We start from the raw sequence: 26838 nt of genomic DNA on the forward strand, positions 1-26838 counted from the left end.
GATATGGAAACAGGAAGAAAAATAGCTAAATAAACAACTAAATATGTGTGAAGTAATAAAAGTAGATATAAATACAGATAAAGGTACAGTAAAGCAATACACTCTCCATGCTGTTTACATTGATTCTCATACTGTCATTACTGTGTTAGATGTGATTATGCTTCAGTTCTTTACAGCATCTGATGACTTTATGTTCTCGACTCGTGCACCCGGTTGACACTGTGATTCAAAACTGATTCAAAACTGATGTGGTGCTAATGGATGACGTCACGTAATACTCGCCGGGTTGTATCGGGAATCTTTCACGTGTACGAGTACTCTGTGCAGTATCGAACCCAATACTTGTATCGGTATCGGTATCGGTGCATCTCTACTCATCTTCGTTTTGTTTGCTTCCACTGTGATGTTGGACGGTAATGAACTGGTGCTTTTCCCCCCAGTGTTGGATAAGATCAGCTCCAGCTGACGGTGACTCATGTCTGGGTGAATACATTTGCTGTTAATGCCTGTTTTTGTGCAGGGTCACATTCGACAGCTGTCCTTCCTGATGGGCGAGCCCGGCGCGGCGCCGCAGCACTGCAGCCACCATCCGCCCCGCTGCAGCGCAGCCGCCCCGAAGCCCCCTCGCCACCCGCGCACCAACAACGTGCAGGTGAGGGCAAGGAAGAGACGTATTGTTCCTCTGATTTGTGCTCAGTGGGAGGCAATGACGTGTCGCCAAGGTGTTTCACATAAAGCCTGACGTCTTTGAAAGCCTCGGCTTGAGACACTCCGACTCCTGCCGTTCACACAGTGCCAGAAAAACCTGTTGAATGCTGTAATATAAACATTCCTAAAGATCATCGGGGGATTTACTACTCTGACTCCTGCGGTTTTCCGATCCAGTCTGGTGCATCTAACAGCGCTGAGTGTTTAGACATTGTGTGGTTAAGAAACGTTTAGAGCTTGTCACCTTTGTATCCACGCAGGATGTCTTCCTGTCCTCGAACGACCTGGAGGACCTGCTGGGGAGTCCTGAAGACGAGGCCTCGCTGAGCCCCGGCCGAACCGTAAGTGTCTGCAGCGGGAAGTCATACTTCATTTGGGAGCTGAAATAAAACAAGAGGAAACATGGCTGCCCAGTGTCATGGCTCTTGTTGGAGGGTGTGTTTAGCTGACCACTCTTGAAGGTAATTGCATCCAGCTGCGTTCGGGCTGGCAGCTCCAGTTGTATATACCAACCAGCGCTCTGCGTTGGCAGTTTCTGTGTCAGTGAGCGCAGCAGTCCCGTCTGCCATTAATTACCTTGGTGCAGAGCCTCCGGCGTCAGAGGCCCACCGCATACCCCGTCCGACTTCAGCTGACTGCTCCAGTTTACATACGAGTGTGTGTGTGTGTGTGTAAGTGTGTGGGTGCGTGTGTGTATAAGTGTGAGCCCCGTCAAATGGCCCTTCGCCTGAACCCGTCCACCTTAGTTCCCGTCACTCTGTGAATTCTCATCAGTCTTTGAGGCCTGGAAAAGTGCTTCATCTGGACACGGCAGCCTCGCAAGTCTGCTCTGATAAATGACAGGGAGGACGGCTTGTTTCTTTTAAAGTCTGCCAAAAATAATCATTGTTGTCCACATTGTTACAATGTGGACAACAAAATAGGAAAGCATCTTCACACAACAACAACAACAATAACAACAAATATCAATATAGCTCACACAACACAGCTGCCGCAGCTCAACTCAACAACTTACATCAGTGCTTGGATCATGTGATCGTCTGGATTAACAATCAAACTGATTCAATTGTTTAAAGTCACAATAATTCTGAATAATCAGTGTCAAATAGGCAAAAATCCAGCAGGAGTTATGAACCAGATGGAGACTTTCTGAGAAGATGTGGATCTTTTCCAAAGAGCACAATAAAATTCACAATACATAAGCTTTGAACATATACTATGACTGTGCATGGGAACTGATTAAGAATGTATTATTTGTAAGTACATGGTCAAACCCGGCTTTTTTTTGTGTCTGGATTACAGTTCAGTTCAGTTCTGTAGAAACAAAAGTCAGGAACTGTCACGGTTCAATCAAATGATGTGACTTGATACAGTTTACGGAGCCACACTATGATGATTAAATGATATTAAAATTTTAAATACTCACTTGGAATATTTTAGATTCAGGCTCCGTTTACATGTTACAGAAACGCATCGTTTTTGCATTTTCATTTCAAAATAGTTTCTTGGTTACACCGTAATGTTTTGCTTGATTACATGGAAAACAAAGAAACGTTGGAAACGATGTAGTTTTCATGCTGGGCAACTAGGGGGCACTTGTTTTTGCAACGAAACCACGTGTATGTGCGTAGAGAACAATCTGTGATAAACATTAACAATGGGACTACAATGACGTTCTGTGCTATTTTTGTTTGATTCTCGACCTTTCGGCAGAACTACGCGTCTCGTTCAAATAGAAATATATTGTGATATTAGACAATTGGACAAGGCTGCAGCCCCCGTGTTGATTTCGGACCCCCGTGTCTTGTCCGCTCAATCGACTGCATCAAGCTATCTTCTCTGCATTTCTTTCCACTTACAATTACAATGCCCTGCTGTTTAATCATGTTGATGATGACGAATGTTTTAATCTGGTCAGAGCGTTCGCAGTCGGCCTCATTAGCGCGGGTGACACAGTGCACATGGTATTGTTGTGGCTGAGCACCCTGCCGTTTATTCTCATGGACCAAACAATGTGGAAGTCAGCGGAATCGTACACTGGCACTTTGCAATGTGCAGTTGTTCAGATCAGCGTGCGTTTTAAGTGGAAACACAGCCGTGAAGAGCAGACTGAAGGGAAAAGCAAAGCTGGTTTGAGTTGACTTTTTTCTATATACAACGGAACGCCTCAAACAATCAGCGAGGGTCTGTTCCTCTTTACGGTGTGCAACCGATGAAGCTACTACAATACAGAATGTGAGAGGAGGAAAAAACACAGCAGGCGATGGTGTGCCATGCGAAAACCGGCAGACAGACACACACATACAAACACACACACACACACACACAGTGTGTGTGCATGAGGATGGCACTGAAATGCCTCTGTGATGATGTCGATGAGCGGGGCCTGTTGGCAGTGGACGAGCGGTGCCGGGTTGTTGTGGATGTGGTGGAATCTTCCTCTTTCTCGTCATCCTTTGTTCGATCACCTGTTTCTGTTTTAGTGTGTTGTTGTGTCTGAATGAGCCTCTTCTGGGTGCGTCTCCTTGTGTTTCTATGTGTTTGCTCATCTTGATCTGTTCAGTGTGACTGACCTGCGCATTCAGTGCTATTTTGACGAACTGCTGCTGTTCACACCCGTGTTTCATACACACCGTTTACACGTTTCAAGTGAAAGTGTCTTTATAAAGGCAATCTTTTAGAAAATGATGTCCGTCTACCCAGAAAAATAATGCAATTAGCATATTTGGCCACTTGTAGGTGCTTTTGGTTGTTTTTGTACTGACACCCCACACACCTGCACGTAGAGAACAATACGCTATAAACATTAATGGCGAGTATGCAGACACTCGTATAGACAGACAGCAAAGTTGCATTGCTGCTGCGGTGACTGCCAACTCTAAAGCAACCAAGTACCAGGAGAATATGCGCTGGGAGTCATGACACTCTGGAGGCCGCCATGTTTGTTATTGTTCATCTGCTCGCACATATGCAGAAGGAATGTTTAGCACCACCGTGGTGTCTGTGTGCACTAGCAGGGTTTCAGAAAAGATGCGCTTTCCTCCGTCGACACTGAGACATGGCATTTTAAAAAGGTTCTGTTGTCTTCTGTTTCCATGGAGACCGAGTCATAGCTTTTTGCAAAGGTTGTATTTTCAGTGACTCCGACCAATGTGGTTGTGTCAATGGACACCCAAAACACAAGTAAAGTTTTGGGTTTTTAACGTGAAACAATTGTCACGTAAACCGATGTAACTTTCTAATACTCGTTCTAATTCCAATACAAGCAGAAGTCCAGGATATGAAATGTCTGAAACTGAAAAGTTTGTACTTCACACAGTTACTTATTGAAGTGAGTACAAGTAAAAATACATTGTGCATTACTTTAAATGATCTCTCTGTTGATTCTGATAGATTTATAATAACGTGCATGACAAATGATGGATTCACTCATGAACCGCAGCTGAAATGTCTGTGAATTTAATTGTTAATAGTCTATTTTCATGCTCCACTTTAGTCATTCCTCGATGAATTGCATTTTCTACCACCATGCAGAACTTTCCATAACGTCTTCTTGAAAGAAAAGGAAATCTTGGATTCTGTGGATGCAGAATATTGTTATTACAGTTGAAGTGCCATAGTTAGTGCAGAGGTAATGGTGTGAACAGGAACGTATTGAGAAACTTCATCAATTCTAACTTGTATCATTAATTTCATAGTAGAGATCAGGTGCATTACTCAGGTGTATTTGTAAATGGTTTTACTCAGGGCCGCGCCAGGCCAAGTGGGGGCCCTAAGCAGGATTTTATTTTGGGGCCCCCCTTCCAATAACATAATAATAATAATAATAATTATTATTATTATTATTATTATTATTATAAATTACGATTACTAACGAATCAAATGAACAGCCTCTATCAACAGTGGAACAAGAACTTTACAGATGAACAGTGGAACAATAACTTTACAGATCAACAGTCTGAAAAAACTTTGTGGCATAAACTGTTTATGCCACAAAGTTTTTTCTTTTTTATTTCAACAACATCCCACCTTCAATTGAAGCACGAGCCTCTTCTTGTTTGGACTTTTTCTTTCTTTTGCTAGCTCCCGAATCGTATTGACGTTTGGAAGCCGTCTCTCTCTCTCTCTCTCTCTCTCTCTCTCTCTCTCTCCTCTCCACCTGTAAACAACTGCCTGCCGGCCCATCTGACCGCTGATTGATCAGATGGTGACGCTTCGCGCTTTCAATCATTGCGTCTCTTTTTTTCTCTCTCTCTCTCTCCTGCCTCAGGCTGACTTGGTGGCGGTGTTCTACGCGCCTCTCGGCAAAATGCAGCGCATCCTTTGCGCATTTGCAGAGTATGATGATACTTTATTGATCCCGAGGGAAATTCAATTCACTTGCGCAAAATGGGGCCCCCCATGGATCGCGGGGCCCTACGCACAGCGCGTGTTCTGCGTGTAGGGAGGGGCGGGCCTGGTTTTACTCAATAATGAGGTGAGTGAAGATGCTGAAATGTCTTCCCATAGCAGTACTGATCAGTATTACACACCGCTGCACAACTCGTAGAGTTTCAGCTCCTCTGACAAACAGGTGATGAACTATCCGGAGTTCAGTTCGTCATGTTCAGCCTCAATCTATTAATCTAATGCTCTCTACCTGACAGCCCTGCAGGATGAAGCTTTCCAGGCTCTGACCCTTGAACTCCATATCAGCCTGCTGCAGCCTCGGGGCAAGTCAGTAAGAGAAATGAAGCTGTGCTCTCTTTGCTCCGTGTGGAAGCAGGGTGGGGGGGGTGGGGGGGGTGGGGGGGGGGGGGGGGGGTCAGGTGTGCTAATTTTTACTTAATGGAAAAGGTCAAGTTTGTAATCCTCATTATAGATCAAATACAAGCAGAAAGATAAACTTCCTTTTAAGTAGGTAAAAAGATAATGGAAATAAAATGATTTTTTTAATTTTTACATTTCTGTTCAATTCACTTCCAACGTTCCCTCTTCTGGTTCAGTTTTAGTTATGCTAGTAGATACTCACTCTCTAAGCTCCCCGTTGTCCTCAATAAACACATTGCAATCTCTCAACAGTACTTTCTGTTCATCACCTGTTTCTGTGAGTTTCATGAAAAACACTAGTATATTCAGAAAGGTGTCCTCTTTTCTATCTCTTGACGTCTCACTCAATGAGTCTGGTATCAATGTGTACTCTGTTTAGCTTTTATTTTGAAAAGGACTTCACTTTTTTAAGAACTGACCAGAGAATATAGACAGTTTTGACTCAAATTGGCACATTGACTTAAAAAAAAAAATTTAATTCATGGTTGAATACGTTCCCTACCAAATAACATTAAGATGATGAAAGACGGATATGGAAACGAAGGTAACGCTTAATGAAGACTGTTTTAGAGCTTCTTTAACTAATTACAACAAGCACATTCACAACATGGCACACATTATGAGGATTATGAAAAATAGATGACAAATAAATATAATAGATTTTCATAAAATGATATTTTAAAATATTGGAATAAAAAACACCTTTATATTGCTCCAAATATGAAAATATATCTTTGCTACATAACTGTGTCACATGGAAACAGTATGAAATGTTGCTGATTCGATAATAATATTATTAATTAAAAAGTCATTCAGAAATTAATTCAGTTTTAATCTCAATTTATGTCTAATCTGCTATTCCCCCGTTACTGGATCGATGAGAGCAGCGACCCAGAAGGGGCTCGTGAGCTGCAGGTTTTCCATCCTAGCTTTATATTAGCAACGCTTCATTGCTTTATTAGTTAAAAGCACCAACTGGGGTAAGTGAAAGCCTTTTAATCGTCACTTAGCTCGAATGGGTAATTTCAGTAATTGGGTCAAAGCAACTTGTCTGGAGTCTGAATCTTTGCCAACATTTAATCTCTGCTTGAAAGTCCAGATTCCGGCTGAGACAAAGTCATTTCATAAGTTTTGGATTGACGGTGCCACACAAAAGTGTGCCACACAAAAGTGTCAAAGTGATGGATCTTTTTTTTTTTCCACTTCTTTTTCAGATATTGTTTGAGGAGTTTTATGGCAGGGCCTCTTCAGAGACCTCAGTGGAAAGACTGGGATGTGATAGCGTCAGGAACACTGGAGATCGTCACTGCAGGCGTATCTGCCTCACTCTCATTGACAGATGGAGCTTTAGGGATCAAGTGTGAGCAGTGTTCCAACTTATAAGACGGAGATTCATCAAATAAACAGGATTCAGTTGCCTGGTGACATTCAGAGTCCCAAAAAAAAAATCAATCCAGTTGTCATATAGTTTTGCTGACGTTTTCTCACAAACAGGATCATTTTAAGGTAGAAGATTTGTACCTGTTTGAGTTTGCAACATCAGAAGAAGCTCCGGGACTCTAGAATCTTTGCTCTTAGATTAAAATGGAATTTTCTGAGAGTCCACACAGAGGAACTAAAGAGCTACAGGTTGCAGATCTCTTCTAGCTTTAACATTATCCATTTAACAGAGCTCTCTGACCTCCAGGAGTGTTTAGTGGAACTTTTAGAGGAGCTGTACATTAACTGGTTGAGCGTCGTGTCTCAAGAGAGAGAACCTGTCAGTGGGGGGATAAAACACCGAGACCACGCTGTCAGAAATGTCTGGCTTCAAAAGCGAAAGCGGCGGACCTAAGAGAAGGAAAAATCGGTTGTGTTAATGTTGTTTTATTTACGTTTTAAAACCTTTTTGTCTGCATAGAATGAGAGGAGCGCCAGACACAGCCGAACCTCCACAGGTCTGCTTTTAATGAGAAACAGACTGCAGTGGGAAAAATCAACTCATTTACTGCTTCCTACATGATAAACTGATTATCGGACAGTTTCTCTCCCCATCTGGGACGTTATCTTAAAAAAAAACCATTTGAACTCAACTCAGTTTGGATTACACCACATTACAACATTTTCCATCCTCATCTGTGAATCTCCATAAAACTTTACTGAAACACTCTGCAAACTATAATTTACAGTAAATTCTAATTATCAAATAAACCTAGTAAGCAACCAGGTAACAGGTAGCAGCTTAAACCTCTTGTAGTGAAAATGAAAGTCCCGGCTTTGAACTGAAACACAGCAGAGCTCGTTGTTAATGGCTGCTGGAAGTTATTAAGGTGCAACTGTTCACAATACTGATGACACATTTAACGTTTAACATGATTTAGCTTTCCTTCAGTTGGTCTCACAAAATCTTTAATTGATATTTTAACAAGGAACACACCGTTAAATGATCCTGAAAGACGCTCTGTGTTGTGTTGCCTTATTTTATATGGATAAAGCAGCCAAGTCAAATTATAATCAATATTTGTAGGTTTTTATTCTGATCCATATGGTAGCTTATAACGACTGCAAGTGATTGTTTCCTTTATAAAAAAAAAACCCCATGTTGCCCCTGATGGACTTCTAAAAAATAAATCAATATAACGGCTTCTCAAGATCCAACTGCCTTCAAAGAGCCATAAATCCAATCTCGAGGTCTGATCTTGAGATAAAAGACCTAACCACTACACAACACCTGTACGTATTCTAAGTCTAAAATATATTTTCAATATATATTTAGAATTAGACTTATACTTCAACCAGCTACACATGGACATGAATCAAAAAAAGTCATAAAGAAGATGGATGCATGGATCTTTTTGCACATATTCTTCTGTAATGTTGCGACGCTGGCGAACGTCAAGACTGCAAGGTTGTCCAGTAACTAACAATGTGAAAAGCAGACACAGGTGCCAAAATATCTTTTGTGTTTTGTACACTACTCGACAAAATGAGAGTTTCTCCTCTCCCGTGTGACCGGAGACAGAAACAACTGTCTATTGTTCTGGTTACAGAAACAACAATTCCTAGTCATTTCAAACCGTAATCAAGTCCTCTCAAGGCATTTAAGGAACATTTATGGGATCAAGAAATCTTTTTCTTGAGGGTCTTTGCACTAACAGTCCAATATCAAATCTCTCTACAGGTGGAGCTTCAAAGTTTGCATTCTCAATGAAACAACCAAGAATCAACTTAAAAGACCAAGCAAGGTCATTCATGAGGCATTTTTTTTGACTTTTTTGAATTTTTTCTTGCTTGAGATCAAATGATCTCTTTTACAAGCGAGGCCTGGTGTCCAAAATGGCAGCACAGGCCAAAGAGAAAGTCCTGTCCTGAGAAGACCACAACACACGCTGACAGACCACTAAAACAAAAACGCAAGGTTATTTAAATTCCATTTATGTGAACTGTGGTTTCCCTTGGTGTTGCTTGCAGCCATTGTAGCTCCGGTGTTCTCCAAGTGTAGCAACTAATTGCTTGGGTTTAAGAAAATCTTGTGGTTTTCCGTCACATGTATACACATGTATTTGTCAGATCACTGGAAATACTTTCACCGTGTACAACCTGAATCTACTGGAAGCTGTTTTCTCTGGAAGGTCTTGTGCCAGAGTTTTGTTCACACTTGCCCCATTTCGTCAAGCGCCGGTGTGATCTATTGCACTTTGAATGGAGTTTTATTTCAGAGGACACCAAGGAGCTCGCAACGAACCGAACACCAGACGGAATCACTTTCAAAGAATCATTGATGCAGAGCAAAAAGGTCTCTGCTTCTGCCGCCAAGATTTTTTTCATATATCAATAAAGCTGGACTCACTCGTCCGATTATGAAAAGCAAAAATATTCAGTAATTTTGGGGGATTTCAACTTCAGTGTCAGCAGTTGAGCTTGAATTAAGGTTTGTCCTGAGAAAAAAGAAAGATAAAGAAGAATGGTAAATAATCTGCACTTGAATACGCGTGATTCTGCTGTTGACAACATTCGTCACAATTCTGATGCCGTCGAGGTTCAAGGTTGCTTTATTTGTTCCCATGGGTAGATTTGTTTTGCGGATTTTGTGATGCATTTGTCATAATAAACAAAACACACAATGAACCAGACAGGCAGATAATAATTAGTTGACGGAAAAAGTCTCAATGTTCTGCAATTCAACAATCAGTAAATATGATAAGAGCAAAATAAACAGGATCAAAATGAATAGAAACAAACCACAATAAAAATAAACTTTAACCAGGATAAGAACATGGAATAAAAGCCATGATAAAGATTTAGCTCTTCAAGCTTGCATATTGGCTTTAACTTCCCACGCAGTCTTCAATAGCCAGATGAATCTCGCTTCAGTCGCTTATTTTACAATTGAGCCAAATCGGCACCAAATATTTTGCAGATTACAAACTTTGAATTGATCTGATTTTCAACGGCCGTACAGATGCAGAGATCTCACGAACCTCATTGGCTTTGCACTGCAAACAAAAGGGAGCCAGCAGGTTTAGACCCTTTTTACACCACAACCTTTGTTGCGTTCTTGACATCTGTTTGTATAAACAACGGTGCTCAGTGTGACTGAAAACACAACTTGTTCAAAACAAATCAGAAAACATTTCGGTGTGATCAAGGGAAAAGGAAATTTTCTTAAACCCTCTGACTGTCTTCGTGGGAACGAGGGAAAGTGCAGCTTTCTGAAACACTGGATGCACACCATGACCGTAGTAAATAGCTCTTCTGCACATGTGCAACTAGATTGACAATAACAACAATGTTTGCCTCTAGAATGACTCTCTAACTGAATGCCTATGACTCTCTGTCCATATTCTCCTGGGACTTGGTAGATTTATAGTTGGCAGTCACTGTAATAACAATCCAACTTTGTCGTCTGCCCATACGAATGTCCCGTTGTTAATGTTTATAATATATTGTTCTCTGTGTGCATTAGTGTGTGGTTTTATTACAAACATTTAACCACACCCACTAATGGTCCAACATGAAAACTACACAGTTTTCAGCATTTCTGCTGTTCCCATGTAAACAGACATTGTTTTCAAAATGTTGCTGTGTAAACGTAACACTTTAATGAAACAAAAATGCAAAAACAATGCGTTTTCACTTGAAATGTTGCTATGCAAACTGAGCCGAAAGAACTTTTTTCAAGAGTGTTGGTTGAATACCCATGACACAACAATTATTACTTCCCAACTGTTGGAATGGGTTCCAGATTATTCAAATTATGGTGTTCTGCTGTTTTCGCTTAGTTGCATGATGCATCAAAGACGCAGCTCACGACATGCAACACTTCAAGCAAGTTATTTGCTAAATTAGAGCATAAGGACACAGAAACATGGTTTGTGTCTTGTTGTGAAACCGAGCATCTGCATGCTATCCCTTTGGAGTTTTTTAATCCCCCGACAGCTCTGGACACTGTCAAACTTTTCTTTTATATTTCAAACCATGGATTCAGCCGTCATGTTTCATCTGCTCGATGGGATTTATAGCTGCTTCCAATACAAGTAATTACAGAGGAGTGTGGAGGCTCTCAGTGACGGAGCACACGGGGAAGGGGGTTGTTAAGAGAACGAAGAGGAGCCGGAGGATTTAGAGTCGTCGTTGGAAGAAATCGTACGCTTGTTGTTTCTTTCCCTTTGTGACCGAGCAGCTCGGAGCCCAAAGAAGTGCCGACATGCTCACAATAATAATTTTCCCGTCAGAAACTGTAATTTACACCGGGGGCACCAGCACTGTGAAGATAAATCAAACACAGTTTAAACGCTCGGCGATGGAAAGTCGTCAACAGATGATGCTCCGTGAGGACAGTGAGCTTGAAGCAGGACGTCCTGAAGTGGAGCGCCGCGGACGGCGGCGTCCTCTGGAAGCCATTAGCGAGCAGCGAGGACCCATGTGCTGGGGGGTTGTTTGAAAGTAGAAAGAGAGCAATGATTTCCCCTTGTACATCTGCCCAGCAGTTCTGAAGCAGCCGCAGAGTTGGGTTCACCGTGACTCAGCCTCCCTCCGCTCTTATTTATTCCCGCCGGAGCGCCTCTCTTTTTGTGCCGCATGGACATGAAGGAATGCTTCCTGTGACGGGCGGCTGAATCCGCAGAGAGTTTTCCCCTTCAAATGTTCTCTCAGCTGTGGCTATTACACTCAATCTGGGTGCTTGCGGTTTCCACTGTCCTAATTTCTCCAGGGAACATTTTCTTTTTCTTGTGCAGCCCAGAAATCCTCGGTGTGTGAAAGCGGTGGGGATTCCCTCGCGTTTCCCCTGTTTTCCTTGGTTCTGCTTCCAGGGAGCAGTGACTCACTCCAGCAGGTTTTCAGCTCTCCGTGACGTTGCACTTTATGCTGCCATCAGATCTTCACTCTCGTTTGGTCAATTAAGAGCCAAACATTAAAAATATAATGACTTTAGCACATCTATCATGTGGACTAATCTCTGTAGATACAAATATGAGAAAGAAAATGCTTCAGAGCTTCAAATTCTCAAATTGTTCAACTTCCAAATGGTCCTATGCAATATATACCAGAGAGAAACTTATTGGCGATATTGCAAGTTTCTTGTCGTATACTTCTGGCTTGACACATGTAGCACAACTTGGAGTCAAATCCTAGTGATCCACGCAGCAGTTAAACGACATAAATCACAGTATGTCTTACATTTGTCATTCTTATTAATATTAAAGAGTCTCAAGCATCGCGCCTCCTCTCTTGCCTACCTGCTGCTGACGTCGATGACGTCTCATGGCGCTCGGAGGGTTGTGTTGGGGATCTTTTACAAGTACGAGTACTTGTGCAATATCAGACCCAATATTGGTATTGGAATCGGTGCATCGCTGCAGCGTGACCCACGGTCTCTGTATCGTCCAGTCTTGTGACGCTCCCTGAGCTGCAGATGGTTTAAGAACAATGATGCCTGAAAAGATTGGGCGGTACATACAACAAACTACCAGAAATGAACACTCACAGCAGGACTGAGGCCAGACTGGATGTTGTAGTACTTGTCTCATCCAGTGGGTTTTTTTTTCTCCCTCTCTGATAGGACAGAAGACAGTTATTCAATACACCATCCTGTGACACAAAGCGGTAAAACAAAGCTCCATGTCAGATTGATAACTCCATTAAAAATCATTGCGGCACGATACATGGTTATCTTTAGACTGATGTTTCAAAATGTAGCTTTCACCACATGTTCTTGAGTTTCTCACACGCTCGGCGAGAGCTACCGGCCCGAGCTCTTGTCCCATCATGCACCAGATGAGATGCTATAGAGAGAGACATGATGTACGGCTGGGGGCTGGGTGTGTACCCGGTAGGTGTGTGGGTGTGTCTGCTGGGAGCTGGATCAGCCTCCTGTGCAGAGGTCTGGCTGTGGGCACAATGTGAGCAGAGCTTGAAGTGCAGACAGACCTGCAGTGTCTCCTGCAGTCATGCTCTGCCATGGTGGATGCTACATGCTGCTGCTGCTGCTGCTGCCAGGGAGCCTGCTGCTGGATATAAATGGGTTGCGTGCACAAGGTCAAAGACAACGGAGTGGGAAGGTAAAACTACAAGATAGATCAACATAGATTCTACATTGATTTGATTCTCGTCAGGAGGAGTTGTTCAGGATGTTTGATTCCTTTTCATAGTGACTTGATTTGACTCCAAATGAAAATGCCTTGCATGTAAATCTCTATCTTCACGAGAACCTTCGTCTCGCCAACCCAGCCTGAACTGATAAATGAATTATTTGTAGATTTTTCATGACACTTTGTGCTGCAGTTTGAAGGTTGCAAGCTGCAACAATATCAACAATTTAAGGGTTGATGGACATCAGACTTTTTACCAACTTCAAATTGTCATGCATTCATTTTCCAAGCCACTGAAATTAACAGTTATCTTATTTAAATTACAGTGCACTTTATTTAACTGACTCTTATATTCAGCCATTGATATTACTCTATAGGACATTTTCTGGAGCAGACATCACCTCAATCATTTCTCTTCTATTCAGAAACCTTCATGAAATAGCTACACCTCCGTACTGCGGTTTTCTCAGTAACGTATGTTTGTGGTGCTGCTGCTTCATGGTTCTCATAACGTCAATGTCTTTCATGATCTTATTGTATAACCCGGGACCACCACTGGAGACTGGGTGGAAGCTTTGATCCGAGCGAACTGTGGCATTTCTAACATGGGTGGTCCCGCTGGGGATGAAATCCCTCCAGACCACGATGGCGTTAATGCCACACTTGACCTGCTGAGCCAGCGAACGGCAATGAGTCACAGCGGAGTCACACGCGAGCGTGTGTGCACATGATCGCCCGAATGAATACACACACAAACACACGACTGTGACAACACTGTGGCTTGCAGATCATGTTGGTAACATCCTGTTACATTACATGGACGTTAACCCTGCTGATCAAGTGAGTAAATCTGCGGTGATGTTAAATCATTGAAGTCACCTCAGTTCAACTCTGAGCTTCAGCAAGTTTCTAGCAGTTTTCTAGCACTCACCAGCATGAGGCTTATGTTGGAAATACTCTTGGTTGGAAAGATTAATAAATCATTTTCATACTTATTCATACTTGAATGAAGCATTAACTTCCTCAGATAGTTCAGGTTCTAGCGTCATTGTATCATCAGGAAACTGCTCACAATATTCCTTATTGTAGCTGCAAATGTTTCAGCACTACATCAACTTGTCGTGTGTCCAATATTACACTATGGCCCATCATGTTTGAATTTTTGTTTCAGAAAAGTTTCGCTTTTACGGGGCAACATTTTGAAAAAATGATGTCTGTTTATACGGAAATGGCAGAAATGCTTCAAGCTATGTAGTTTTCATGTTGGCCACTAGTGGGAGCAGTTGTTTGTTTTTGCTGTTTGTATTTCACTCTCAGTGGCTCTGAGCACTATTGTCTTGGAAAGCAATACCCAAAATGCAACAAAGGTTTTTTTTTGTTTTCACTGTCGGGTAATGGCAACTATGTAAATTACTCATTGTACTCACGAAAACATGTATTTTCAGCTTATAAATTTTGCGGGAACATCCTCCGGTTTGTTGACATCTGGCGGTCACGGAAACTCCCAAAGATTCCCGAGGCGTTGTGTCTCAAGATCTAGATTTGCACTGGAAAACTTAATGATCAGTTTCACAACATTTGAGCCTATTGTCGTGCTTAAAGATTCTTTCACTAAGGAAGTCTGGCTTTTTTCACTTTGAATCAGTCAAATGTTGATATTTTCGCTTGACCTGCTGCAATGCCTTCTTTGATATCCCAGAAACCCTTGCAGCAGGTTTCCCAAGATGACGCCGGTTATCGAAACATAAACAGAGTTTGATGGCTACAAATTCCGGTTTGTTTGTAAACATATCGACTTTGGTGTGATCAATTTGAGCAACTGCGGGTTGGAAAATGGTGGAAAAGAGTGGTAATGTCTTGTTTTGGTGTAACTGGTTTATTCTCTGTGCAGAAGGGAGACCTTTTATGGGAAGTATATTTTAAAGATTTTTTTCTGGTGTTGTAACCTTAATCAACATTATCAGCCATGTGTGAAAAGCAGCAGGTTTTGACTCATCAAATTGAAAGAAAATAAACAATTTCCTCTTCAAAACCAGTTTGGTTTAAGAGTCTTGGGTGGTTGAAACTCTTTTTAGCTTTTGTTCTGTGCTTTTAAAAGACAGACGTGTTGGAAGAAGATGATAGTGAGGAAAGACCTTTCTCACTATTGTTGATTTTGGTTTTTATCTGACTATTGATGCATTGTTGGACTGAAAAGAGCCTCAATTCCTTATCAGTTGGTACAAAGTGGTATTACAGCCATGTGCTTCAGATTGTCGCATTGTTGCATTTTTACTGTTACGATTTCTCAGGTTGTTTCTAATTAAAAACAAACAAACTACTCATTGTCTTTCATCCTTTGTGGCTTTCTGTCACTTCAATGGGGTTTAGAGTTGCTAAATGTAAACAGTTTAATATTTGACCTGGGAAAAGCATTGACGAAGAAAGTTGAGGCGTGGAAGCCGGGGAGTGTTTCCATGTATATTCCTGAAGTGTCAGACCAGTGTCGTCGTGAATCTTTCCAGGCCAAATTGCCTCCTGCTTGCCTGCAAGACCAAGCCAGTCTGCATACCTGTGTCTTGCTGAGATTTACGGACCTTGCCATTTGATTTTAGCTCCTTTGTCGGTGCAAGTGTACATTGTCTGCATGTGCGTGTGTGAGTGTAAGTGTGTGTTAATGACAGCACTCTCGCCTGCAGCCATTTTGTTATGCCATGAGGCCTTGATAGATTTCACTCTTCTCCAAACCGAGGATTTGTCGGGCTTGAGTCCTGAAGAGACTTGCACTGATGGAAGGACACAGCAATTAGCAAAAAAAGCAAAAAAACAAAAACACGACATTAATCTGTTCCAGGTGTGCCTGTAAACATCTGCCCAATCTCTTATTTACCAAGTATCCCTTGTGGTTTGAGCTGATTCATCATCACTGTGTTATTCACCAGACTAGAATTGGGTAAATATTAGAATTGTTGAAACACTCCAGGAATATACCAACTGCATTAACCTGCAATGGTTCTATACGCAGACAATAATAAAAGACAATGTGATGAAGTAGGAAGATTCAAGTCCCTGCAAGTTGGACAAGCAGTTGCCTTGGAGGCTGGAACAACTCGGTGAAAAACAAAACAGAGACATTGTTTTGGCATGGACCGTGTTGCTGTAGAGATGAGCTCATCTTTCCTCTTCAGCGCAGTCGTTTTGAATGTTGTGTCATAATTTAGAACCCAAAAGTTTTAGTCAGTGAAAAATATCCAGATTATGCCTGAACATAAGAACTGTGTGTTCTCAAAGTGGTTTCCTTACAAAAGCAACCAACAGCTCCCACTAGTGGCCCAACATGACACATACATCCGTTTTCAAAATGTTGTGTTTGCGTGAAATTTTCCCGAAACAAAATGGCAAAAGACCAGTGTGGTTTTACTTGAAGCGTTGCTGTGTCACCAGGGCCTAATATAGAGACGCAACAAGCCACACGTGCACTCTCACCTGCAGGCTCCTGAGGTTTAACACCAGACGTAATGGAGTGACTGAAGGAAAGCAGGAATGCAAAGTCAAAGAAGCTTTCCAGGCACAATACAGAGAAGACCAAGGCTTTTCTTTTGGTTTGATCTTTTTGTTTTAATGCATGTAAACACCCTTTTCTCCAAATACCCTCTCTTGGTCATTTCAGTAATACAGCTCCAGTCTTTCACCTTGATAATGTGTCGCATGAACTGAATTCAACCCACTCTCATCATCCTTCTCTTTTTTTTCTCAAAGTAATCTTAGAGCAGATGTATTATGATAAAAGGTGGCAAAAAATAAAGCAATTTGTGGTTGTTATTTGATTTATATTTGGTTATTTCACCATCCTACTGACATATATAAAGACATAGGGATTCCAGATGGTTCATATTTGTATTTTCATGACATCGAGTACAGTGGAAAAGTGTTGCAGAGTAAGATCAGTCATTTAGTGGAATCACATTTGCTCCAAAAATTGCATCGATTCTTTGACATAAACTGTCTATGAGAGAATTTTGCAGTAAAATTGTTCCGAAAGAACGTATCACTGATCTTCTGTGGATGAAGCAAATTATTCCAACTCTCCATGCAATTTTAAACAGACTTTTTGATGCGGAGATCAAGACTCTGTGGGAGATGTTGTCTTACTTCTCAGACTAATAATTCATCTTTATACTCTGAGATGGGACTTAATGACTAGATGATTGGGATCATTTTACTCTGCTGCAGAGAAAATCTGGAACCAATTAGATATTTTCTTCTTCCTATTGAAGTGAAGACTGAAGTTTTTTTTTTATAACTACGGATCCACGGATGTCATACTAAAGTATCAATATATACAATGTAAAAATGAGTTAAAACTGCATCACCTGGTTAATTTCGGATGTCTTCAGTCAACTAGTGGCCCAACATGCTAACTACATTGTTTTCAACATTTCTGTGTTAATGGACATCATTTTTATTGTTGCTGTGTAAATGCAAAATTATCCTGAAACTATTAACTTGAGTGTTGCCATGGTAACAACAATCCGACTTGAGTTCTCTGTGCATACAAGCATTAAACACCATTAAAACTTTGTTCTGTTGTAAGTTGAACCTCAAAACATCTTTAAAAGTGGTGTAATAACGATAGAGAGTGCTACATGCTCAAATAATGACCCGTTATTAGACCTAAAAGGTTTCAATGGCAATTTAAAGTGACTTTCAGGTCCCTCAGGGGGTAGAAAATGAGAAAGCACATCCACAAACATGGAAAAAAAAAAAAAAAAACTGGAGTTATCGCCCGACAGGAGTAATAAGGAAGTTTTATGGACGTCTGTGAAATAATTCTTTCGGCCCGTCTGCCTCCAGCAATACATACTGACACGACATGAACCATCTGACACCCTGACTGTCTTTAATTCATCTGCAGAGCCTCACGCATTCATATTGTACCAACACTACATGTGTTTTGATACAAAGATATGAACACACACGCGCACGCGTGCACACACAGACACGCGCGCACACACACACACACACACACACACACACACACACACACACACACACACACACACACACACACACACACACACACACACACCATGCACAGGCAGTGTGCTTGCTGGAGCCTGCTCCTGCCGAGCTTTCAGAAGGAGATAGTGAGTGTACACATTGTCTTGGCATGTGATGTGAAGGCTCAGGGAGATTACTAGTCTGCCTTGACAGGATAACGACAGAAGTGGATGCAGTCCAGCATCTGCTTGGTACATTATCTGTAAAATAACTGTGTTTTAAACTCCACCACTGAGTATCGTGTTTTTTATGTGACACTGCAGAGACTGACATTTAACACCAGCTTCATCTCTCGATTGAGACTTAAAGGCCATGTTTGGATACTTAAGGTTTGTTGATAATGATTCGAGGCTTTTGACTAATAAGTGCTTGGGCTCCATCTGTTCCAAAGAGCTGCCTCTCCGGTGCAGTTTTGGTGACTTTACAGGATCTCTGTGGGATCGTGCTTCAGAAAATAAAATGGACATTGACAGCCAGTTAGCGCTTATTTAATCATGCCAATTGAAACACATAGACCAAGACCCTTCAATGGTGTCGACCATTGAGATCCACATTAATTCAGGTGTGACTTGATTAGAAATTTTCATTAAAATTGGCTTTACATGAGATTGTAGTAATTTTATTTTCTTATAAATTTATTTTCCAGATCAAAATCTCGATATTTTCATGACACATACTCTGTCCCGCAACAAAATCATTTTAAATGTAAATGTTATTATTGCACTATTTTACTGCTCTGGCCCACTCAATATGAAATTGAACTGTACGTGGCCCTTGAACTAACAGGTGTTTGACAGCCCTGATCTAAACGGACCGATCACAGAAGGTTACAGGCATCAACTGTCATCTCTTCATTCAGTCATCATATTGTGCTCAGAAACAGTCATATGAACTGTCAATGGCTTCAGCTGGTGAAAAGAACAATATATCACTATGAGAGGTATTGTGATGCACTATGTTTTCAGTTAATGAAGTCGATACAGATGTGAGAAGATTCACACAACTCAATACTCAGTTGGTACTACATGTGAGCAGTGGTGGTTTAGTATTGTAGAACAGGAATGGAGTTGAGCTTCCCAGATTCCACGTTTGGACCAGAATTGTATTTACCTCTCTGATTACAAAATCATACATCTAAATGTAATTTTGGCTCCTTGTTCCTGCTGTGATCATATCCAACATCAGCCCAGTTTGGGTCACATGCACACTGGCAATGTACAGAGTAGATTGTTGCACTAACCGAGTTCAAACAGCAGCCCCAAGTCTTTTGCTGGATGCGATCAAACATCTGCAGCAGGAGCCAGAGGACTTGACGCCTGTCACATGTTGTGTTTGGTCCATTTAACCATTCGTACTTTGATTGAACTGCTTCCAGGTTTTTTTTGTGTGGAGTAAATCAAGTTCTGCTTCTTGTTGATTGTCAGTTTACTTGTTTGGATCGGACCAGTGTTCATATGGCAGCGCCGTTGCTGGGTTTTTTTTACTCCAGCATTTGTTTTAAACCGACCACACATGCTAACAGTGAAGACATTGTAACTTTCAATGACAATTAGAGAAGCGAGTTTCCACAACATAACTTCATTCAGCTAAATTACAAATGAAAGACCAAAACCTCAAAATAAAAAAGAACCAACTTCACCAGTGTTTGAGTGAATCAATGTAGAACACGTTCAGGACTCAAACCCTCAACCCGTTCCATGGTTTCTCGCAGCAGATGGAATTCTTGATTCTCAAGTGTTTAATACACATTTAATTAAAAAAAAACACATAGTAAATGAAGCATTTTAGTGCAATTCTTGGACACCAGAGATTTTTTCTTGAAGCACAGGGTTTGCTACGAGAAATGTAAATGATTCAAGCAGCATAATCTTTGAAGGGTGTTCACTCATCACTTATTTTTTTTAATCCAACATTCCTGTATTTATATTCGTAGGCTTGAGTTTTCTACAACCCTGAATGTTCATAAATCTGACATGAGTGATGGATGAATGCTGAGCGATGAATAATGAATGACGAACGTCAATGTGTTATATCTCCAACTTCCATACATAAACCACTGTATTGTTGCAAACATTTCTCAGGTCCTGGGCATGTATAGACAGTTTAGAGCAGTGGTGTCAAACATGAGGCTCGTCAGTCAAAATCGACCCCCAAGAGGCTCCAATCTGGTCAAACCACCAAGAAATTTGTGACAGAAAGCATCGATTTTTAAACAAATGTCTTTATAGTAGAGTACCTGGATAAAACTAGTGGCAACATGAACCTTTACCGCCAAAGAAACAGGTTTGAGCATAGAGAAAATGTCCATTATTCCAGCCTTCCCCACATTAGACATATCGCCATTTAAAGTTTTCTTGACATTTTCTGATTGTCTGGTTAACAAATCTAGGCACCTTCTCAGTTGGGAGATCAGTTGTAGTGAAATTAGCTGAGAAGGTTCCAGCCAAAGGTTGGCATACAAGCAGTGCTTCACTGTTTGGTCTCCACTGTAAAAGAGAAAGAAAAGACTTCCTTTTGTCAGACTTTCATTGACTGGATCAATCTGGCACTGGGTTTTTAACTGAAGATATAAAATCAAGCATGTCTAATATCTTTAACTCTGATAATATATTGAATGTATGATCATTTGCTTCATTCCCTTGCAGGATGTCTTTAGCAAGAAAGAAAATCAGATTTTTATCTTTCTACACCAGGAATTCCCCTCACCGTCTGGTTTCCTCTCTGGACTTTTGCAAAGTTGCAGGACCATTTGAAGAATGTGTCTTAGCATTCTAAGATAACAATAAGCGTTAACATTGTTGTTATTGTTCTGTTAGCCACTGGCCTGTATGTAGCTCATATTGATAAATGCACTCTGAGGTGCTACTCTGCGCTTTCCCTCTATGCTGCTGCCTCTTTATTTTCCTATCCTCCTGCTCACCATATGCCTCTCAGCTCCACTTTAGTGCTCTCCGTTTCAGCCCGCTGGGGTCATCAAACTAAATTTATAGCCCTTTGGTGCCATTCCCTGAAAGGCCTCTCTCACTACACCACGATTCCCCGAGGCCCAACAAATTCACCTGCTTTGTTTTGTGAGCGTGTGTGTATTGCAACATGATCGGCGAAGGGAAAACACAGTCGCTGTCATGTTTTCTGCGTTGTTAATTTTGAAGTGTTCACACTGTCACTTCTGGATAACAAGGATGGCTCTACACTTCACTGTTTGTATGGAAAGAGAGAGGTCTGATGGTTACTGAGCTTAAAAAGAGACTGAGCAATAATATTAATATTGAAATTATCAATAGATTACCATTAATATTGAAAAGATATCAATAAAGCGTGTGAATGAGGCGAGGCGCAATACGTTTGAAGACTTAATAAATGTCTTTAAAGTGAAAAAAAATTACATGGTAAGTTGAAACAACTTTAGATTGAATCTGTCAGCTGTTTAAACTACCTGCCGTCAAACAAAGGGAGTGTTGACAGTCCCAGCGGTTGTGTAACTAGAACCACGGATGAGTGTGTGATGAAAGAATACAACAGAGAAAAATCTCTTCAGTCCCTAAGACAGCAGCTTAAAAAAAAACAACTCAGGCTTATCTGGATTAATGTTGTACTTGTGGAGAAAGATTCATCTGGAGATGAGGAGAAGTGCGACCTTCAAGCTGTTCATTTGTGTCATTCACTGATTGTTTGACGTGTTTTTGTCTTCTCCTTTCAGGTCTGGTTTTAATGGGATTATTCCAAGATACGCATTTGTTTGAAATGTTTCAAGTTTATGTTGGCTGTAGAGAAACTATTGCCTGGGTCTTTGGGAGTTAATATACTCCCTTAAGTCATCTGTCTATAAACGTTTTGTTGATAGTAATTTGTCACGATTGCTGTTAGAGCCTCTGGTCTCAACACCTTTTTCTTTTCTTTGAAGACACCAGCTGGTGGTACAAAGTGGTATTGCAGGACTAGCTGACCAGTCTAAGGCCTCACTTACGCAACGTTTTCAAGTGAATCTGGAAAACTTTTGTTGCTTCGTAGGTGCCCGCTTACGTGAGAAGAGCCACAAAAAGGAGCCACGGTGGAACTACAACTTTTCTTATATGCTTCTGCTGCGCATGTGCACCACAGCCATATTAAATAGTTCTTCTGCAATTGTGCTAGTCGATTGACAATATCAATGGTGTTTCCTCCAGAGTGTCATGACTCCTAGTCCATATTCTTCTGGGACTTAGTAGCTTTATAGTTGACAGCCACTGTAATAGCAACGCACCTTCATTGTCTGTCCATACAAACGTGTCCTGGCCATTGTTAGTGTTTAGCGTATTGTTCTCTGTGCACCAAAACAACCAACAGCCAGTGCCAACTCATGACCCAGCTTGCTAACTCCATCCGTTTCAAATAAACAAGCATAGTTTTCTGACCGTTGCATACACAAAACTTTTCAGAAACAAAAATGCAAAAAAGGTAAGTTTTTACTTGAAATGTGTGTAAACGGGTCATGACTGCTCACGCTAGGTTCAGCTTCTTTCAATGTTCACTGGTTTTGTCTTAATGAGAAGCTTAACACGGAACAAGACAGTGCTAATCAGAGCCAGCGGTTTCCAGTGTTCTTGAAAAGAAATGACAAAATGATTAGTGGTGTGCAGATACATCAGTGCTAACCATTGCGAAAAGATGAAGTGAGTTGAAGGCAGATGAAATGGTACCAGATGTCTGTGTGGAGCAGGGGATACGGTCATGAGCATTTTTTCTTCTGCAGGTCAGGCCTGTGTGAGGAGACAATTTTAAGTTAGACTATTGTGTCATCATTACTTCAAGATCCCTTGATTAGATAATGAATAGAACTGGACTAATGTGTGCATGGCTGTCACCAACAACTCCGGATATTTAATGTCCCTCTGGCAGTCCACCACAATAATGCTTGGCCACACAATTCAACATCCATATCCCAGCTATCAACATCAAAACAAACCAGAAAATAAATGTTAATAATCTCCAATAGATGGACAGTAAATGAATCCTTATTCCTGTTTTTACTTCTCAACAGAACACGTTCCTGCGACGAGGGAGCAGTCGAGGAGATGGCACGTTGCCTTCTCGACCCAACCGGAAAGGTTCAGCGGGTCGTGGGGATGTGTTCGTGGTGGAGGAGGACACTGATTTGTTGGATCCGATCTTCCATAATGGTGGACAAGTGAATCCTCAGTGGAAACCTTCACGAAATGGACTTAAAGGCAGTCAGAAGGGGAAGCCTGAGGTATCATCTAAAGATCTGGATGAGAACATCACAACGGAGAAGAAGACCGATTTGAGCGAGAGGACTCCGTCCCTGTTCCCTGGAAAACCTTCTGAAGGTGTAATCAACTTGGACGGTGGAAGTTCCTCTAAGAAGCCGTCAGTAGGATTTCCTTTACCTACTAAGGTACCTTCAGGCCCCAGAATGTCAACAGACTCCATCCAGCTCGGAGAAGAGTCCAGGACTGATTTCCCTACAGACAAAGTCATCAGTCCTGGTTCATCGGCAGAGACAGGAAGTGAAGACAGAAGCCCCGGAGCTACACAAAGCCCCACACACTTTGATGAGACAGTCGAGTATAACGCTAAGCAACCAGACACAAACCGCCCGGCCATTGTGACTGTTGTATCCAGAGATAGAGACCTGGTCCTGGGCTCTGATGGTAAAACGTACCGGCTCCAGAAAGGGCCGACAGGCCGGATGGGTCCTCCAGGGCCAGAGGTGAGTCGCTTTGTTTGGAACAACATTAAATGGCTCCTTGCTCTAGAAAAAAACAGAAATCAATTATTTTGGTGGCTGTATGATTTATCCATAAATGCAAAGCAAAGCAAGTTGTGTGTTTCGTAAGCAGTTTTGTTGTTGTCGTTGTTGTTGTTTATTGTTTTGGGTGGGGGGGGGGTCATTTCTATCTAGATTTAAACAGGGTTCATTGTTTATTTTCCTTAAAATTCCCTTTTGTCTTGATATCCATCACAAGACTTGCTTTTGGTTTTAAGTACAAAAAACTATCTCAACTAAGGACGTGCCGATGCCACTATCAGGTATCTGGTCCGATACTGCACGGAGTACTCGTACTCACAAAAGATCCTCGGATAAACTCAACAACAGAAGACTAACATGGTTGAGGGATGTCCATGGTTTGGAAGCTGATGATAAACGATGCTCTGCCAAAATATCAAGAGACGTTCGTTCTTACACCACCTGCATCTTAATCACCAGAGACTTTTGTACCAGCAGAGTTCGCTCGTTGCCTCTCGTTATTCGAACTGCTCAATGGATCAGGAGGATTTTACTCTACTCAGGGCTCACACACCAGCAATGCGACATGCTATACATGGTTAAAGTATAATTCAATTAATACTCATCAATCATCAATCGATCTTAGTGTCGGCGAGGACTGTGCAGAGGAGGCACACGGAGGCAAACACATAGCCTTTGTGTATTTTCCTGCATAAATGAGTATGAATTAGGCTCAATACAATTTAATAAGTACTCATATCGGTTCATCCCGAATCTTAACAGATGCAGATTTATACTCCCAGTATTGTGCTAATTCTCAGGAACTAAACCAAGATTAGGCTTCCTTGAATCACATTTGTGAACCACCCTTTGGTTCATGTTTGGTTCAGGCTCACTCGAGGATCAAATGGCCTTCTGCCTGATAAAAATCTTTAAAGAAGGTAGAGATGTGAGGAGACTATGGGTTGTGACGTCACACAGTTACAGAGGTCAATATAGTGTTTTTTTTACATGTATAAATGTTGAATATCTCCAACAAATGGAGTCAATAAAGTAAGGCTTACTGAGTACAGTATGAGGGCTTTGATAGTCTCACAGTATTTATGTGTCATCCAGGACTGCTAGTAAAAAAATAAATACCAATCCCATATTCTGCAATATATAGGCTTTAACATTCAATAGAATGTATCACATCAAACCTATCTGATGTTGAATGAGATAAAAATGTTCAGACAAGTCCAGTGAATGAAGAAAGTGTGACAAGTGTTTGTGCTTAAGCGCTTACGAGAGCTGTTCCCCTTCAGCTGCATCTGATTCTGATCAGGAGCAGTTCTGGTGATCCAACATATGTTAATCCACGTATCTTTGATGCGGTGATGCGAGTGCTCAGAGGACTACATAGTTCACAGGCTTCAACAGTTTGTCATAGCGTTCCCTATCACAAGACTCGTCTGATTGGTGCAGAGGAGCAAACACAATTCATAACATCCAGTCAGAAGGCTTTACCTGCTGGGTCATTACGGGGACTGCGGGGCAGACAGACCTGAAAGCAGACAGCACATCTGGTCACGTCTGGAGTCACGCCACCATAAAATCCACAGGATCACTTGGCACGATTACTCTGATTAAGTCCGGCTGGAGGGAACATGAGATAAAACATCCTGTTGGCTTCAGTCTCCTCGCTAGCAGCATCACAGGTCTTCATGCTGGCGTTTCCCACTGGTATAAGTACTGGGTCAAACATGCCAAGATGTCAAACTGTCGGTGTTTCCAGAAGAAAACAACACATGCACAGATGAAAACATGTCTGCACACAAAGGTCCTGAATTCCAGACTGTGAGCAGCATGCGGACCACTTAACCTGGATTCAGCCAAGTTTGACAAACATTATCAGTCAGTTTCAAGTTATCTCAAATCGGCTCATGAATTCAGTGACCATAAGTTTTGAACGGATTCTGTTCCACCTTTTCCTCCACTGGTGACCATCGCTGATTGAGATAGTTGAATGCTGTAAGGTAGCTGCTTTCTAATTTGCCAAAAGCCAAATACTGGTAGACACATCAGAGCCACTGAAAACACAACTTCTTGAAAACATCTCCCAAGGTGGAACTTTTGGAAAATGTTTTGACTCTGTCTCCGTGGAAACGGGGTGAAAACGCAACTGTGAAACACTGCTTTTGCGCGTACCACATAGTAAATAGTTCTTCATCATATACGTGACTCGATGGACAATGACAACAATGGTTGCCTCCAGACTGTCATGTCTCCCAGTCCATATTGTGAGACTGAACCCTAACCCATTGACCACTAGTGGCCCTACATGAAGACTACATTGTTTTCAGCATTCATGCCGTTTCTGTGTAAGCAAACATCATTTTCAAAACGTTGCCTTGTAAACACCAAACTTTTATGAAATGGAAATGCAAAAATGGCTCCAGGGTCACTGGGTCCTGGATCTGATCCAAGCTAACAGTGAGCAACGGCAGCACACACCATCAACAGGCTGCCAGTACATCACTGGGCAGAGACGGAGACAGACAACCATATAAAGTCACAATCAGGCAATTTAGGATCACCAGTGAACCTCACATGAATGTTTTTGGACTGTGTGAGGAAGCCATTGTACAAAAATTCAAATAAAACCTCACCACACATTTGGAGTTCCCCTGCAATATGACCTCAGCAGTTTATTAATATATTAATTTAAATTTTAACACCCATCTGCCATGGCCTCATTTCAATTGGACTCAAATGTCTCATTCAATAACAGATATTACACAGACAGAGCCAAGTTATATAAGGTGTAGTTAATTTTTTTCTTGATTTAAGATTGACTTTATTTAAATATTTATAAGCCGAACATCTAATAACCCCATCACAATGTAAAGCAAGTCGCTGCCCATAAGTAAAGCCCTACATCTTCTCAAAGCCTTATATTTGGACAATGTTCTCATTATTTTCTCAATATAACAGTGTGCCATC

At 41.5% G+C, this 26838-nt stretch overlaps 1 protein-coding gene across 1 annotated transcript in view; it reads left to right on the forward strand.

The window, feature by feature from the left end:
- LOC308140472 (uncharacterized protein) overlaps positions 1 to 26838 on the forward strand; it is a gene marked incomplete at both ends in the record, with an annotated part of 120854 nt that overhangs the window by 50672 nt on the left and 43344 nt on the right. The window contains 3 exons of the mRNA XM_080510287.1: positions 521 to 652; positions 969 to 1049; positions 23149 to 23838. Of these exons, the coding sequence (XP_080366413.1) occupies positions 521 to 652; positions 969 to 1049; positions 23149 to 23838 (903 nt within the window). The remainder of the gene's footprint in view (positions 1 to 520; positions 653 to 968; positions 1050 to 23148; positions 23839 to 26838) is intronic.

This window comes from Blennius ocellaris (assembly GCF_963422515.1).
Source record: "Blennius ocellaris genome assembly, chromosome: 15".
Classification (NCBI taxonomy): domain Eukaryota; kingdom Metazoa; phylum Chordata; class Actinopteri; order Blenniiformes; family Blenniidae; genus Blennius; species Blennius ocellaris.